At 42.8% G+C, this 18563-nt stretch overlaps 1 protein-coding gene across 4 annotated transcripts in view; it reads right to left on the bottom strand.

The window, feature by feature from the left end:
* Positions 1–18563, bottom strand: part of prkg1b (protein kinase cGMP-dependent 1b) — a 167323-nt gene that overhangs the window by 40832 nt on the left and 107928 nt on the right. For all 4 annotated transcript variants that reach the window (XM_055890652.1, XM_055890653.1, XM_055890651.1 and 1 more), the window contains exons 4-5: positions 9624–9729; positions 7503–7566 (exon numbers count right to left, since the gene is read on the bottom strand). In XM_055890652.1, the coding sequence (XP_055746627.1) occupies positions 7503–7566; positions 9624–9729 (170 nt within the window). The remainder of the gene's footprint in view (positions 1–7502; positions 7567–9623; positions 9730–18563) is intronic.

Below are 18563 nucleotides of genomic sequence, written 5' to 3' on the forward strand. Positions count from 1 at the left end.
GAAAACAGTGAACTATTGACATGCTCTGCTCTGTATGGGCCAGAACAGAACAGTGTGGGAACGGGGAATGGCCGCCCACTACCCTCGCTGACCAAGCCCAGATGTCTGGAATTAAAAATAAACCTCTACTCCCAATTCAACTGCTGCCTGCTTGGACACACATCCATAGTATGATTCTGGGGGTTTGATACCACCATGATTCATATCTACATTGTTAACATTCTTGATACTGTACAGTTTCTTCATACCAGGCACCATGGCACTGTGTGTACTGTATGTTTCTCCAGCTCTGGAATGACTGTACAGTAAACAATGTTAAACAAACACAGCTCACCAATTTCTTTTTTTTTTTAGAGTAAAGCATGTTTATCCTAGTCAGTATTTATTTACCAGTTAGAGTAGGTCGGGAGGATCAGTCATCAGCAGTGACAAAGGTGAACTGTCTTTCAACAGCTCTTTCTAGTTTATTTCTCTGCTTTAGTGTATTTTTAGGCTTGGGAGAAAATGGCAACAGAATTCATTGAAACTGCATGGGAAAAATCCATGAAGATGGAGAAGAACAAAAATCAATAGCTAATTTAAGGGAACATGACTTTTTGGCCTGACCCAGACTTTGTTTTTCTTTCTCCCAAATTGAAATAAACCACCTGTGTCTAGAGCGGTTTCTGCTAAAGAATGGGCATTCCAATGAGTAGTAAACTCAGCAAAAAAAGAAGCGTCCTCTCGCTGTCAACTGCGTTTATTTTCAGCAACCTTAACATGTGTAAATATTTGTATGAACATAACAAGAGTCAACAACTGAGACATTAACTGAACAAGTTCTATAGAAGTGTGACTAACAGAAAGGGAATAATGTGTCCCTGAACAAAGGGGGGGGGTCAAAAGTAACAGTCAGTATCTGGTGTGGCCACCAGCTGCATTAAGTACTGCAGTGCATCTCCTCCTCATGGACTGCACCAGATTTGGCAGTTCTTGCTGTGAGATGTTATCCCACTCTTCCACCAAGGCACCTGCAAGTTCCCGGACATTTCTGGGGGGAATAGCCCTAGCCCTCACCCTCCGATCCAACAGGTCCCAGACGTGCTCAATGGGATTGAGATCCGGGCTCTTCGCTGGCCATGGGCAGAACACTGACATTCCTGTCTTGCAGGAAATCACGCACAGAGCGAGCAGTACGACCATCACCCCTGGTGAGACAAAACCGTGACTCGTCAGTGAAGAGCACTTTGCCAGCCCTGTCTGGTCCAGCGACAGTGGGTTTGTGCCCATAGATGACGTTGTTGCCTGTGATGTCTGGTGAGGACCTGCCTTACAACAGGCCTACAAGCCCTCAGTCCAGCCTCTCTCAGCCTATTGTGGACAGTCTGAGCACTGATGGAGGGATTGTGCATTCCTGTAACTTGGGAAGTTGTTGTTGCCATCCTGTACCTGTCCCGCTGGTGTCATGGTCGGATCTACCGATCCTGTGCAGGTGTTGTTACATGTGGTCTACCGCTGCGAGGACGATCCTGGCCACATCTGCAGTCCTCATGCCTCCTTGCAGCATGCCTAATGCACATTCACGCAGATGAGTAGGGACCCTGGGCATCTTTCTTTTGGTGTTTTTCTTTTTTTTTCTTTTGGTGAGTCAGTAGAAAGGCCTCTTTTTAAAAAGTTATAACTTAACAGAAGAATCGTAAGAGTTTATTTTCATTATGAATGGTGGTTAAACATCAAACAGTAATCTTGGAGCGGAGGTAGTGGGTATTTCTCATTATGTAATTGGCAAGTCATTAAAGGAGAGGAAAGGCATGGTTGAAGTGCCATGATGAAAAGGTGCTCAGGCACACGCAGAACATTCTGCTTCACAACACTCAGTTACTTCTTGACTTTACGTATCTATCACTTTAATTTGACAAGAATCAGTTCCTTTCTTACTTGGGTGCCAGTCTCCTTTTATTTGCATATGGAATGAGAATCCAAGACCTACTCTGCTGTGCTGTTACAGCTGATATGGCTCGTGACATAATTCATTTGTTTCTCTTTCCAGTGTGCTTGAGGAGCCTGTCATCCGTTTCAGAGTAACACCATAGGAGGGTTAACTGTGAATGAACTTGTAGATGGGGTGCTGTCAAAGGCTCTTATTGCGTCTGTCACTTAATCTAAGTGTGAAGACAGAGTAAGAAAAAAAAAACGATGCCGTTTTGTACAAACACAATGTCTTCTTATTATACTAGCCACTGGCCACACTGTATACCCAGGGGATTCCACTGCAGTTGTGTTCTAAAGTAGATTCTCCAGTTATCATGCCTTGGTGTTCTGCTCCCACAGGAGAATTTTCCTTATCCTATACTGCAAGGCTTTAGGAGCTTGCAATAAGAGCCTTTGACAGCATCCCATCTACAAGTTCATTCAGTTAACCCTCCTATGGTGTTACTCTGAAACAAAGAGATCTTCTGTTGAATCTGACAATTAATCTTGATGGTTGTACAGTCGTCTCAAATAAAACTGTGAAGGACCTCGGCGTTACTCTGGACCCTGATCTCTCTTTTGACGAACATATCAAGACTGTTTCAAGGACAGCTTTTTTACCTCTACGTAACATTGCAAAAATCAGAAACTTTCTGTCCAAAAATTATGCAGAAAAATGAATCCATGCTTTTGTTACTTCTAGGTTAGACTACTGCAATGCTCTACTTTCCGGCTACCCGGATAAAGCACTAAATAAACTTCAGTTAGTGCTAAATACGGCTGCTAGAACCCTGACTAGAACCCAAATATTTGATCATATTACTCCAGTGCTAGGCTCCCTACACTGGCTTCCTGTTAAGGCAAGGGCTGATTTCAAGGTTTTACTGCTAACCTACAAAGCATTACATGTGCTTGCTCCTACCTATCCTTCTGATTTGGTACTGCTGTACATACCTACACGTACGCTCTGGTCACAAGACGCAGGCCTCCTAATTGTTCCTAGAATGTCTAAGCAAACAGCTGGAGGCAGGGCTTCACCTATAGAGCTCCATTTTTATGGAATGGTCTGCCTACCCATGTGAGAGGTGCAGACTCGGTCTCAACCTTTAAGTCTTTAATGAAGACTCATCTCTTCAGGAGGTCATATGATTGAGTATAGTCTGGCCCAGGAGTGTGAAGGTGAACAGAAAGGATCTGGAGCAAGGAACCGCCCTTGCTGTCTCTGCCTGGCCGGTTCCCCTCTTTCCACTGGGATTCTCTGCCTCTAACTCTATTACAGGGCCTGAGTCACTGACTTACTGGTGCTCTTCCATGCCGTCCCTAGGAGGGGTGCGTCACTTCAGTGGGTTGAGTTACTGACGTGATCTTCCTGTCTGGGTTGGCGCCCCCCCTTGGGTTGTGCCGTGGCGGAGATCTTCGTGGGCTATACTCGGCCTTGTCTCAGGATGGTAAGTTGGTGGTTGAAGATATCCCTCTAGTGGTGTGGGGGCTGTGCTTTGGAAAAGTGGGTGGGGTTATATCCTGCCTGTTTGGCCCTGTCCGGGGGTATCATCGGATGGGGCCACAGTGTCTCCTGACCCCTCCTGTATTTATGCTGCAGTAGTTTATGTGTCGGGGGGCTAGGGTCAGTCTGTTATATCTGGAGTACTTCTCCTGTCTTATCCGGTGTCCTGTATGAATTTAAGTATGCTCTCTCTAATTCTCTCTTTCTTTCTCTCTCTCGGAGGACCTGAGCCCTAGGACCATGTCTCAGGACTACCCGGCATGATGACTCCTTGCTGTCCCCAGTCCACCTGGCCGTGCTGCTGCTCCAGTTTCAACTGTTCTGCCTGCGGCTATGGAACCCTGACCTGTTCACTGGATGTGCTACCTGTCCCAGACCTGCTGTTTTCAACTCTCTAGAGACAGCAGGAGTGGTAGAGATACTCTTCATGATCGGCTATGAAAAGCCAACTGACATTTACTCCTGAGGTGCTGACTTGTTGCACCATCGAAAACTACTGTGATTATTATTATTTGACCATGCTGGTCATTTATGAACATTTGAACATCCTGGCCATGTTCTGTTATAATCTCCACCCGGCACAGCCAGAAGAGGACTGGCCACCCCTCATAGCCTGGTTCCTCTCTAGGTTTCTTACTAGGTTTTGGCCTTTCTATGGAGTTTTTCCTAGCCACCGTGCTTCTACACCTGCATTGCTTGCTGTTTGGGGTTTTAGGCTGGGTTTCTGTACAGCACTTTGAGATATCAGCTGATGTAAGAAGGACTATATAAATAAATGTGATTTGTTCCACAATCCAGCCTCCATGTCACAATGAAGCCCTTTGGCTTCCTTGGAGGAAAACATGACTACTTGAATGCCTAAGTATTAGTTGTCTGCACGCACGCACACACAGACAGACGCTACAACACTCCGCTGGATGCACATAGATAGATCTTTGCAGATTTTTGACTGAAATTATGAGTGACAGTAAGTAATGAGAAATCTCTGTGAGTCTTCAATGAAATGCCACGCGTCACAGATGTCGTTATAAAAATGGCTTTGCCTGAGGTTCCCGAATGTTCTCATTTGTAACCTTCAGAACTGAGTTTCCTCATTTAAATCAAGATAAATACCATCTCTGAGCCTGATGTTAGTACAATGACTGTCTATTCTTTCAGGAAACACTGAAGCTAAACACTACTGTAGTTCGAGGCACAACACAGCACACATCCAGAGAGGATGGTGTTAACACTGAGGTTCAATAAGGAACGATTGATAACTACGCAATTAGCGATATGCCATTTTTACAATCACATTTTCATGTCTCGGCAAATCCCCATGACAACAAACAAACTGGGCAAGGGGATTGTCTGCATTGTGTTGTTCCATGCTGAATACCATTCTTTGATCGTTCTGCAGGTGCATATAGTCTGATTGATTCTAGTGTATTCTGGTGATGTGTCCACTCTTTAACTAAACGCACCCGCACCCGCACACACACACATACACACACATTCGCAGTAAGCCAGCAGGCGTGGGTTATCTGCAAAGACCGAGCAGGCAGGATTACTGTCGATGTGCAGAGGAAGGGGGATCAGAGAGGGAGCCTGAGGGGAGAGGTTGGGCTGCCCTGGGCACTTCATGCCTGGGAAGAGCCCCTGCTCCCACTCCTACAGGGTAACCCAACTCCACCACGCTGCATGGCAGCACATTTATCATCAGCCCTCTTTGGAGCTCAATGCACTCAACTGTTTGAACATTCTGTGTTTTCCTCATGTTTTATTTCAGTCAGTCGGAGGGATAGTGTCTTGGTAACCAATAGGGCATTCTGTGTCTGAACATAGAAACAGAATATAAATTCTAGTTGTATGCATCTGAAACACCTAGGGAACTATGGAGTGGATTGTACGATTGTGATATGACTGCTCCCCAAATACTGTTTTATCATATGAAGTATAACTCAGACTTGTGTTTGCCCTTCGCATGTAATTCCTTTGTGGTTCTTTAAGGGCTGGGGAAGTCAGGGTGACAATGAAAAACACTTTAACAAACAAAACATGGCAAGATAAATGCTATTGGTTGGTTTAGAAATAAGGCTGTGTGTTCGTAATGGAGCTAATCCTCTATTGATCCAATACACTAAGATAACCATGACATAATGTATTTGATTCCAGGTTGCATCACATCCGGCTGTGATTGCGCTGCCCTATGGGACTCCCACAATTGGCCCAGTGTCGTCTGGGTTTGGCCGGGGTAAGCCGTCATTGTAAATAAGAATTTGTTGTTAATTGACTTGCCTAGTTACATAGAAGTTTTTTTTTTTTTTTTTTTTTTTAAATACAAAAAAGAAGAAGAAATCCCCCTGTGATTTTTGTGCTTATACTTCATTTGACTTTGATAGAGAAAGCATGCCAGAAATGTATTTATGTGGTTTTCATTACCAAATGTTCTTTGGAAACGAGATACTGGAGGTCAAGTCATCCAATTAAAAACGAACATCAGAGATCTCATTTGCTTGTTCTGAAATGAACAAGCTTAAAAATTGGAGGTGAAAGACTGTAGAGATACATTATTGCATCCCTAATGTAATATGTCTGAGGTGCTCGAGTGGTCCCGAGGACCCCTTACCACAGTTTTGGGAACCATCTGCATGCCAGTAAATAATAAGAGGCTTAGCAATCTGCTCTGAGGATGGGATTACAACTATAATTGTTCCCTCTTACTCATAGATCTACGGCAAGAGGTCATTTAGAGTTAACAACCAGAAACTAGACACACTGTTGATAGCATTCTGATATTCTGATCAGAGCAAGAAAGATTTTCCGGTCCATGTGACCTGACTAGGAATACTGTAAATCTGGGCTCTGATTATAGTATAATTTTGATATCTTTCCTGGTCATGTAACGTGGTCTCCTAATTATACACAGATATTATTGCAGTCAGAGTCAGACCAGAGATTGTCAGACCAGAGGTTGTCAGGTTGACAGACCAGAGGTTGTCAGACCAGAGGTTGTCAGGTTGTCAGACCAGAGGTTGTCAGACCAGAGGTTGTCAGACCAGAGGTTGTCAGGTTGTCAGACCAGAGGTTGTCAGACCAGAGGTTGACAGACCAGAGGTTGTCAGACCAGAGGTTGTCAAACCAGAGGTTGTCAGGTTGACAGACCAGAGGTTGTCAGACCAGAGGTTGTCAGACCAGAGGTTGTCAGGTTGTCAGACCAGAGGTTGTCAGGTTGTCAAACCAGAGGTTGTCAGACCAGAGGTTGTCAGACCAGAGGTTGTCAGACCAGAGGTTGTCAGGCCAGAGGTTGTCAGGTTGTCAGACCAGAGGTTGTCAGACCAGAGGTTGTCAAACCAGAGGTTGTCAGACCAGAGGTTGACAGACCAGAGGTTGTCAGACCAGAGGTTGTCAGACCAGAGGTTGTCAGACCAGAGGTTGACAGACCAGAGGTTGACAGACCAGAGGTTGTCAGACCAGAGGTTGACAGACCAGAGATTGACAGACCAGAGATTGTCAGACCAGAGGTTGTCAGACCAGAGGTTGACAGACCAGAGGTTGTCAGACCAGAGGTTGTCAAACCAGAGGTTGTCAGACCAGAGGTTGACAGACCAGAGATTGACAGACCAGAGATTGTCAGACCAGAGGTTGTCAGACCAGAGGTTGTCAGGTTGTCAGACCAGAGGTTGTCAGACCCGAGGTTAGAGGTTGTCAGTGAGTTTTTACCTCAGGTTGTGTCTGGTGAGCTACTGTCTACAGATGAGACCTCAAATCAATTAAAATGTCTGTCAGCCCAGGACAGGAGACCTGAAAATCCTTGCCACTAGTATGAACATTGCAATGACTACAAATTGCTGTGTAGTTACATTTCCAGATAAACCTATTTTAAAAAGTGTGAATATCCACAGTATAATAATCATTAGGAGTTTTCCAGGACATCAATTCCTCATTATGTAATGATGTGGTTTATAAAATAATTGCTCAATTACACAGTCAATGAAATAGACGTAAATCATCAGTACCCATTGCCACAAACACCGCTAATTTCAACCAGGACACCTTGGAAACTCACCTCTTCCATAACGTCGGCTAGCTTGCTGAGTATTTCTTCTGAAAGGCCTTGGAATGTTGGAACACTGTTGGGGAGAGGGAGCGAGAGTTAGCTATTTTGGAGAGTTCAGCCAGAAGGTGAAACCAACAGTTCACGCTGTTCTCGCCTGGTGAACAGAACTAGGTGCTGTGGTGCTTTATGACTCACAAAGCACCGGTCACAACTGATAAATACGGTGTATTCACGAGGTTCACATCATCAATACTCTCTCTGTTGCCTATCTATCTCTTTAAGTAATCCAAAAGACCAATGTACTTGCAGAGCATGTATGCAGAATCTATGTAAAAGCCAGCACAGCAGGTTGCATGAAAGAGTGGAATCTGTATGACTGACAAAAGAGAGAGAAGATAAAACGGGTACATACATTTCACAGGCGTATGTATATAGGCACAGCTGTGGCGGCATACCAATTCTCGCACGTGCTTTAACCCTCCCCTAACACCAGCATCCTCTGAAGTGGGGAGAAGTTTGTGCAGAATCACCACAGTCGTAAGCCACAGCTCAATGTTCACATGTGGGTGACGTTAGTTTGTTTTTCTTTTCCTCTTTTACAACAGGACAGGGTTTTAGTTCAAGGTTGAGCCTGAGAGCAGCTGCCAATTATACTAAGCCTTCCTGGAAGCTCAAGGAGGCTTTCTTGGCAGATTCAAAGATATTTACATACCTCTGGCATGCTCTCTCCTCAACGAGAGAGACTTCACTCACACACACACACGTGGGCGGGCACATGCGTGGGCGCACACACACACACACACACACGCGCAGGCGCACACACATGCACACACAAAAAAGAAAACAAAGATGCGGGAACGCACACGAGGGCACAAACAAACACACACACAATCTGTCAGTTTGACAACCTCCGAGTCTCTTCGAAAAACACTGTTGCTTGTTACCACGGAAACGATTCCTTCCGAAATGGATGCGTTTGATATTTGACATTCTATATTGAAGAGATGCACTGACAGCAGCTACTTCACAAATATTGTGACACCAAAGGTATCTTTTCTTACAAATTGAGTGCATTTTCAGAGATCACATTACAGGAGCCATTAAAAGTCAAACCACTTGATTGATTGTTTGAGACTTCCTCCCCTGTGCACCAGTCGGCTGTAGCTGCCAGTGCATGGGGAGAAAGGCATCTTATTTTACCACTAAAAGCCAACTTCATCCAAATCAATTTCCTCTTTCCCTGCATGTGATATCATCGGGTCCAGAACTTCCAGTAAAGGGCACCGCAGGGCCTCTGGCAGGAGAGATAGGTGCAACATTCTTCCTCAATTTCCTATTTCATTATGGAGACTGGAGGAAATTCCATCCCTGGTCACTTACAGGCATTTTAAGGAGTCTGTGTATGAAAATCAGTACTTAAGGATGTGTTTGGAATGTGTTGTCTGAGTATTTGCGGTCAAACAGCTGTTGTGGACTTTCCATCTGAATCACTACAGTTGATCACTGGGTGGGAAATCTTCATTCGGGGATGACGATGTCCTTTGTTATTGCTACGGCACGCTAAGACTTGCCTGCTCGGAAAATGTCTACTGAGAGTAAATATATTGGTCTGAGAGGGACGTCATGCTGTTTGTTGAAGAGCAGAAAAACCCATTGGTAAGCCTACTATATATTAAACACAAAAACGAAGTTAAAAGTAGGCAGGTCTGAAGCTGAGAAAGAAAGGAAATGTGAAATCAATATGTAAAGTCTCAGCCAATGGGTTAGCATGGATTAGACTCAGCTGTGTGAACAGAAAGAGGAGAGTGATATCAAACATAGTATGATATTGATCAATAAACTGGTGTTTTAACAGTTCCAAGTGGTAACACATAGATTTAGTATAAAAGACCTGAAGTGCACAATCACCTGATGCTCATTTGAACATGCATCCAGCAAGTGTCTTTGTTGAACAGTGCACCCAGACATCAGTGACAGGAAACAGGAAGAGGGGGAAGGTGATTCTGTGACTGTCAGGGACAGTCACTCAAACCTCAGTCCTCGCTCGAATGGCATCTCAGGGGAGGTAGAGGACAGAGAAAGAGAGGGAGAGAAAGAGAGAGAGGGAAAGAGAGAGAGAGAGGAGCCCACCTCTTTAGAAACTCCATGTATTCGGCATGTTTGATGAGGCCCGTCCTCATCATAATGGTCTGGAAACACTGGCGGTCGATGGCCCATAACTTCACATTAGTGAGGGCTGAGAAAGAGACAGCAAAAAGACATTAGATAGAGAAAATAACAAGCTTTAAATGTCAGGATGGAATACCTCTCTTGGGTTGCCCCACAAACAGTCTCATATAATGGCAATATTCCATTTGCTCATTAACATTAAAATGTGAATCTAATTAAAAACCCGGTGCACTTGTATCACTTGATTACCGAATCTACTATATCTGCTAAACAAGATCATCAGACATACAGTATCCATGGCAACTCCTGTGGCTAAACCCAAGTCCAGCTATTTGGAACCTGGAGCAATAATCAAATCATACCATGATTTCCATGGCTAAGCATTGTCCAGTGAGTCAACAGGTAGCCTAGCAGTTAAGAGGGTTGGACCAGTAACCGAAAGATCGCTGGTTCGAATCCCCGAGCCAACTAGGTGACCAAATCTACCGATGTGCCCTTGAGTAAGACACTTAACCCTAATTGCCCCTGTAAGTTGCTCTGGATAAGAGCGTCTGCTAAATGACTAAAATGTAAAACATGGGTATACTCTCAAATCCTCAGCATGATTTAACACTGAGCACACAGAGAGATACCAAACTCCTAGACACCAACAAAAACTTCTGTTGACTGCTGTGTTAAATTGTATCAGTGAACATTTACATTTACATTTAAAGCCAAATTGATTTCCCTTAATGGATCATTATCTACGGGACACAGATTAAGGAGTCTTAGACTGGTTGAAGGACTAGAATAGCTGACAAACTATATCATTATTCATTACTCCGGTACAGCGATGGGAATATATAATGGGAAAGTTCAATGCACTTAGGGGGAATATCCCAAGTCCCCTTGGACCCTTGCAGTGTGACAAGACAAGGCATTTGCATGATGCGCCATCAGACTTATTGAATTGTTAATGGTTCATGTGACTGGTTGCTAGTAGCAAAATCCCCATTCATGTCTAAACTCATCATTTATCTTTATTAGTTACATATCTATTAGGGCATATCTTGAGTTACAACAAATATGGTAATATTAAAACATTTGAATAAAGTGAGTGAGTAAAAGTCCTGCTTATACGAATTGTGTAAAAAAAAAAAAACCAGGACAGCCTACTTCACCATTGATTTATGAGTGCTCTGTGCAGTTCGCTTTATATCAAGGCCAGTAATACCACACGGGAGTACTGTATCTTACTATAGATGAGAGAGAGCTGTAGTGTCCTAGTTAAGAACAGTGTCAGTGATTCCCACCGAGTGAATGTTTCCCCCTCTCCAACTACAGTAGTTTGCATCTCCGTATCAGTTACTTCTAGCCATGTCATAATATGTATGTCGTGTATAGTATGTACCTTCACTCATACATTTCTCCATCTCTATGGATCAATTGTTGGGTAAGTAGAAGATTACTCACATTATGTAAATAAGTCTTCATCCCAGGTTGAACAATTGTGTTATAGCTTTAAACCCCCCCCCCCCCCCCCCTCAGTGCTCCGTAAACCTTCACACTCGCTGAAGAAAGCACAATGTGCAGTGATGGAGGCGTTGATTATGGAACGATCATTGTGAGTTGCGTGCTGGAACATAACGTGTGTTCAGGAAAGCAACGATCCTGGCGCTTACTGCATAGGCATTGTGCCTCATAGACACACCGTCAACGACTGACAGACAATTCGTTCACTTGTTTGTTCCAGTTCACAGAACGCCCGTGGCCTCCGCTGTTTCACATTCCTAACACCGTTAAAAAACGTAGAGAACACAGATGCAACATCAGTAAAGGTCAGCAAGGTGCCATCTCTGACCGTATGTCTGAAACTCTCCCAACAAACAAACAAACAAACCAGTTCCAAATTTGACGTTTCACATTACTCATCAAGGCAGTGGAATATGTTGCTTATTATACGAGCGAATAAAATAGAGAAATGACGGCGTAAGCAGCTTAGCCCCTGATGATCATCAAATGGCAGGTTTATAAATAGACCACAGCTACATAAAGACCTCCATAGAAAATAACAACCCCTGACAGACATCAACAAATGCCAGCAATATGGCATAAAACGATTTACCCCACGGTTCGCTCTCATCTGTAATTTCAATTAGGTTTTCAGACATGATAGAGCTGGGGAGTTCTGAGGTGCACAACCTGACCCGGACAGTGCCAATTAAAATGTCCAATTAGCATGCACCAAATAGCACAAAGACCCAGCTAACGTATTCAAAATATCACAGCGTTATTGAAATAAACCATACACAAACACACAATCAGCTCATTCAGTGCAAAGTGAAAACCTGACCTTGTGTTAAGACTGGTGTTTCATCTGCAGGGGAGTTGGCAAATTCAAAGTTCAAATTCAACTCATTTGTCAGGATCAGAACAGAAAGCGTTCCATCTGTCAACAAAGGCACTTGATTAAACTTGACAGAGGAAACCCTGGCATTGTTCTCTGTCAACACCTATATATATATATTTCTCTCTCTCTCTCTCTCTCTCTCTCTAAAGAATGGGAGACAGAATTTTAAATATTCAAAGACAACGGGAACAGGTTGCCTTCTCTTCATCCCTACAAGGTTTCTGTCAGGGACTGATTCACCTCTCCACCTTTCATTCCCAACTCTGCTTCATCCAGCATCCTCTGCAACAGATGCGATGAGGTCACAATTAAATATACTAAAATGTTGCTTTTCTTCCTGGAGTCAGCCTCCACTGCAATTTGTAAAGAATTAAAGAATAGTACATTCTGCTAAGCAGGAAAGGATTAAAAACAGAAGAAAAAAAGACCGGAACCAAGGCGTAACAAAAGGTTTGGGCCACATAGAGGTAGACTATTATAATATTTATGGTGGAAAAAAATTGCTAATGGATGGTAATCACTATGTGCTTTGACTTGAGGTCCTATTCAAATGCTCTTCTCTCCGCCGAGCTATTGGAGAACGTGCCTTCATTCTGAGAGATTATCATTGTACTAACAAAGAACTTCATCAGCAATCAGCGTGTAATTAACTCCACCCGGTTTGTTTGTAGTAGTTGGTAGTTTATTATCCGTACAAAGAAAAATATACAAATACCCAGGCCCCTGACAAACAAAATAACTTAAGCGAACAAAAAAACAATGCAAGCACAAACTGTAGCTTTAGTCCCCTCATTTTGAGTATGGAAATGAGACAAAATCAAAACAAAGTGATAGTCAAAATATAATAGAACTCTTTCAGTGCACTTAAGCCAAATACGGGTATTACTAAGACTTGTGTAACGAAAAAGAAGGAAATGTAAATTTCAATGAGACATAGAAGCAACAACTAAAATTGGGACTTTGGCAGGAGTAGCTGTCTGCATGATAGATGATAGGGGTCAAACACCATCCTCTGCTGAGGTCCATCTCACTGCAGCTCCCTATCCCGGCCCACCACTGTCAGGCCCGGGATAAGGAGCTAGGGGAGATCCACTACACATGTGGCCCAAGCATCGTCCTCTAAACCCCTGACTTGGCATGTGAAACTTGTTTTTGTCCCTTGGTGTCAGAGAGGAATGATGGAGAGGAGGAGGAGGGGCAGAGCAGGGTCAATGACTCTCATCTGGATGTGATGGGCTGCTCTCACAACTCTCAGAAGAACTCTCAGAACAGCAGATGCTCCATAGAGGATTGTTTGAAAACTCTCACAATCTTCCATGCAGAGTCCTGTCCTGGGAAGACTGCCTCTGAGAGGGGGAAAGCTCTTCTCACAAACAGTAATAAGGGGAAGGGATGTGTGAATGTGATGATGGCCAGGAGATATGGACTTCCAAACAGCCCCAGTGGAGGGTAGGATAGTGAACCACGGTATGTCCCTCTGGCTGGTCCACTAAAAACAGAGGGACCAGAAACATTTCACAGTCTAATCTTTTAGCTGCAATAAAGTAGTATTATTGGGAATAGTTGAAGAATATTACAAAAAAAACAATAATCTGTGTATGCTCATCAAAGGAATGACAAATATTACATAACACAACCTAACTAGCTGTGATTAATATTCATCCAATTCCTCAAGGAGAGAATGATGATTGACATTGCCTTGTGTTGGTAATAACAAAAGCCTCGTGCATGTTTCCATGTTTTACCTTTAAATCTCCATACGTCTCTACAACAATCTCCCAGACGATGGGTAAAGACACTGATTATGCGTGAGCAGGGTGGGTGCGTCCGTGTTTTCAGACAGTGGAAGGATTTCACTCTGGAAGTAATTACAACTGTCTCATTACATTTTTCTGCTATGATAAACACGCTCTCTACCATAATAATAGTGCTGGCTAAGAGCGAGCACAGAGTAAATGTGCATACATCTATTATCATCTGTACCGATCCAGGTCATGAATATTCTACAGTGGTGATCATAAAAACTGAGGTAATCTTGCAGATTCTAAGCCTCACAAAAAAAAAATGAAAAGAATGACAGCGACGCCCAAGCAGTCAACTTTTGATGTTGCCGATTGCTGACATTTGACCTTTTTTTGGAAGTCTAGGGAACTACAACGTTTACCCAGATAAGCACCACATTCCCATAGAAACCCGGTAGTACCAGCATACTTAAAAAACGTACGCAATCTTAAATGATGTTTCCAGTATACCTTGTTAGGTATCATCTCCATACTCATATGCTACAACATGCTGGAAGAGAGTAGCAGACATTGCTACAACACTAAATGATTCAACTGACTTAACATTAAAGCACCTCATTTCAGACCAGACGTCTAAAAAGTCAGAGTACAAACCACAGCAAACCTAAGGACAGAGAGAAGAAGAGAAAGACAGAGAGTGATCAGTTGAGTTAAAATCAGGGCACATCCCTCTATTGATCGTTCCTCTTGTAATGTTATTCTTGGCTGAATACAACAAATTACTGCAGGACCCCTGGCAGTCAGATAGCCAATTCGTCATCCTTATTAAATAGGACGTCAATTAAACTGTGAGCATTTAACTACCTGGACTTTTCTATTAGCAGTTTCTATTAGCTGGCCAACGTTTGAGAAAGCAAGTAGCTCAAACTTCAATCAAACATTCTTCATGAAATGGGACTTAAACAATTAAAGCCTATGAGCAGGAAAGAGATGTGACGTACAGTACCAGTCAGAAGTTGTGACACACCTACTCATTCAAGGGTTTTTCTATATTTTGACTATTTCTACGTTGTAGAATAATAGTGAAGAGATCAACACGATGAAACAACACATATGGAATCATGTAGTAACCAAAAATGGGTTAAACAAATCCAAATATATTTTATATTTGAGATTCTTCAAAGTAGCCACCCTTTGCCTTGATGACAGCTTTGCACACTCTTGGCATTCTCTCAACCAGCTTCATGAGGTAGTCACCTGGAATGCATTTCAATTAACAGGTGTGCCTTGTTAAAATTAATTTGTGGAATTTCTTTCCTTCTTAATGCGTTTGAGCCAGTTACGTTGTGACAAGGTAGGGGTGGTATACAGAAGATAGCCCTATTTGGTAAAAGACCAAGTCCATATTATAGCAAGAACAGCTCAAATAAGCAAAGAGAAATGACAGTCCATCATTACTTTAAGACATGAAGGTCAGTCAACGCGGTAAATTTAAAGAACTTGTAAAGTTTCTTCAAGTGCAGTCACAAAAACCATCAAGCGCTATGATGAAACTGGCTCTCATGAGGACCGCCACAGGAAAGGAAGACCTAGAGTTACCTCTGCTGCAGAGGATAAGTTCATTAGAGTTAACTGCACCTCAGATTGCAGCCCAAATAAATGCTTCACAGAGTTCAAGTACCTCAACATCAACTGTTCAGAGGAGACTGTGTGAATCAGGCCTTCATGGTCAAATTGGTCAAGAAGAGACTTGCTTGGGCCAGGAAATACGAGAAATGGAATTAGACCGGTGGAAATCTGTCCTTTAAGTCCAAATTTGAGACTTATGGATCCAACCGCCGTGTCTTTGTGAGACGCAGAGTAGGTGAACGGATGATCTCTGCATGTGTGGTTCCCACCGTGAAGCATGGATGAGGAGGTGTGATGGTGCTTTTCTGGTGACACTGTCTGTGATTTATTTAGAATTCAAGGCATACTTAACCAACATTGCTACCACAGCATTCTGCAGCGATACGCCATCCCATCTGGTTTGCGTTTAGTGGGACTATCATTTGTTTTTCAACAGGACAATGACCCAACACACCTCCAGGCTGTGTAAGGGCTATTTTATCAAGAAGGAGAGTGATGGAGTGCTGCATCAGATGACCTGGCCTCCACAATCACCCAACCTTAAACCAATTGAGATGGTTTGGGATGAGTTGGAACGCAGTGAAGAAGCATTCCAGGTGAAGCTGGTTGAGAGAATGCCAAGAGTGTGCAAGGTGTCATCAAGGCAAAGGGTAGCTACTTTGAAGAATCTCAAATATAAAATATATTTTGATTTGTTTGACAGTTTTTGGTTACTACATGTATTATTCCATAGTTTCGATGTCTTCACTATTATTCTACAATGTAGAAAATAGTAAAAAATAAAAAATAAAAATAAACTTGAATGAGTAGGTTTGTCCAAACTTTTGACTGGTACTGTATATGATACACTAAGTCAAGAACACACCTTTTACCTTTTACCTATGGTTTAAGAGCTACAGATAACATTCTCACAGTCAAGGGATTATACACGAGCAAAAGCGGGTATAATCCCCGGTCCCGGTAGCCCGTCATAAATAAGAATTTGTTCTTAAATGACTCGCCTAGTTAAATAAAGGTTACATTAAAAAAAAATACATACATGAAGGGACAGGGATATGCATCTGCCAGTCTGAGAGGAATGTCAAGGTGAGAGTCACAGCGACAACTCCACGCTGACATCTGGAGCAGTTTGTTTACTGTCACTGAGGGACCACGGGCACGACAACCTGGGACGACAACCTGGGACACCTCACAGTGCTCTCGAATTTAATGGTCACGTTTAGTTAATGGTGCTGCTTAGAATATCCATAAGCCACAGCGTAAACACGGACGGAAAAACACACGTACGTGCACACAGACTACACACAGACTACAGACAGACAAACAGACACAGATTGAAATTCTTGGAGAAGCTTGTGATGGGCTTACCTTAAAGGAAAATTCCTCCCCAATTTTATGGTATTTGTTTCAATAGTCCAATGTTGATATAGTTCCAAAATATTTTGAGCAGAGTTGCTTTGATTTGCACCCACTTTTGCCCTCAGAACAACCTCAATTCGTCATGGCATGGACTCTACAATGTGTGAAAAGCGTTCCACAGGGATGTTGGCCCATGTTGACTCCAATGCTTCCCACAGTTGTGCCAAGTTGGCTGGATGTCCTTTGGGTGGTGGACCATTCTTCATACACACGGGAAACTATTGAGCTTGAAAAACACAGTTCTTATCATTCTCAAACCGGTGCGCCTGGCACGTACCCTGTTCTAAGGCACTTCAATCTTTTGTCTTACCCTCTGAATGGCACTCATACACAATTCATGTCTCAATTGTATCAAGGTTTAAAAATCCTTCTTTAACCTGTCTCCTCCCCTTCATCTACACTGATTGAAGTGGATTTAGAAGTGACATCAATAAGGGATCATATCTTTCACCTGGTCAGTCTATGTCATGGAAAATACAGCTGTATTTCTGTATTTTTAAAGGTATATATCTTGACAACTTGATTGCTGACATGCAAAACATTTAAGGACTATATCAACAATGGACTACTGAAACAAATGGCAAAATATAGTTTTTGGGAGGAGTTTTCCTTTATCTCAATAGGAAAAGTTTACCTCAATAAACAAAAGTTTGATTTCTTTGTAAAGGGAGCTCATCCAATCATCCCCGTGCACTGAGAGTGAACCTCACTGTGGCGAAATGTAACGAGCGTCACAATAAGCCTCAACATACACATCCGAGAGAGTAGATGTCAATTTAGTCCAACAGTCATATCAGATCAATATGTCCTCAAATATTCATTTTCACAGAGTCGCGGAATATTATAGAAACGTCTCAAAACGGCCGTTTCATTCCATTCACTTTCTAATGAATGCTATTTTTCAATTAAAAAGAGAATACCAGACCAAAGCTATCACTTTGAGAGCAGACGGTGCAGAACAGAGGGAGAGAACTGGGGACTAAATTCAATTCAGAGGGAATTACTCTCCCCCAAAGACAGACTGTGCTTCTGTGGGTGACGTGCTCCTCGTCTCTGAACACAAGCAAACAGGTGACACAGACACAGCAGAAGACTTCTTTTACACAAAATGACTTCCCTTCAAAAACAAAAACATTAAACAAACATTATCTCCTACGAGCATGTGGAAGGAAGTGATACTTTATGTCCTGTGGTGAAACAGAAAAACAAAGAACTGGAAACATAGAAATGTGAAGTATAGACTGGAGAACATACTGCATCTATGGAACTCCTGTGTAAAAGGACTTTGTAAAGAAGTTTGTAAAGGAATTTCAAAATGTGTCAAATGAAGAGGTGTAAATGAAAAGGATAGTGTAGACATTTGTTTTTAAGGACCACCAAGGCCCTCTATCCTGTACTGAACATCACCCATTTCCTTGCTTTCGAAGAAGTCATTGAAAAGCTTTGGGGAAATGTCTTGTGACAGGTGTGACGATAAGATGGAGCATTTCATCAAATGACCATTGGTCAGGGTTGACGTCTCTTGAACAGGTCAATGACGAGTAGGTAAAGGTAAGGTGCTTATATGAAAGAAACATGCACAATGCTTAGTACTAAGCAACAAAATCCCCTTACATAACTTGGCTTTTTCACAAATTCCTTACCTTCCCTCAGGCCTGCATGCCCTTATTCAATAAGCAAAGTCAAACATGGCCTCTTAACTGAGTCCCGTTCTCTTAATTC

Source organism: Salvelinus fontinalis, chromosome 30 (assembly GCF_029448725.1).
Source record: "Salvelinus fontinalis isolate EN_2023a chromosome 30, ASM2944872v1, whole genome shotgun sequence".
NCBI lineage: Eukaryota > Metazoa > Chordata > Actinopteri > Salmoniformes > Salmonidae > Salvelinus > Salvelinus fontinalis.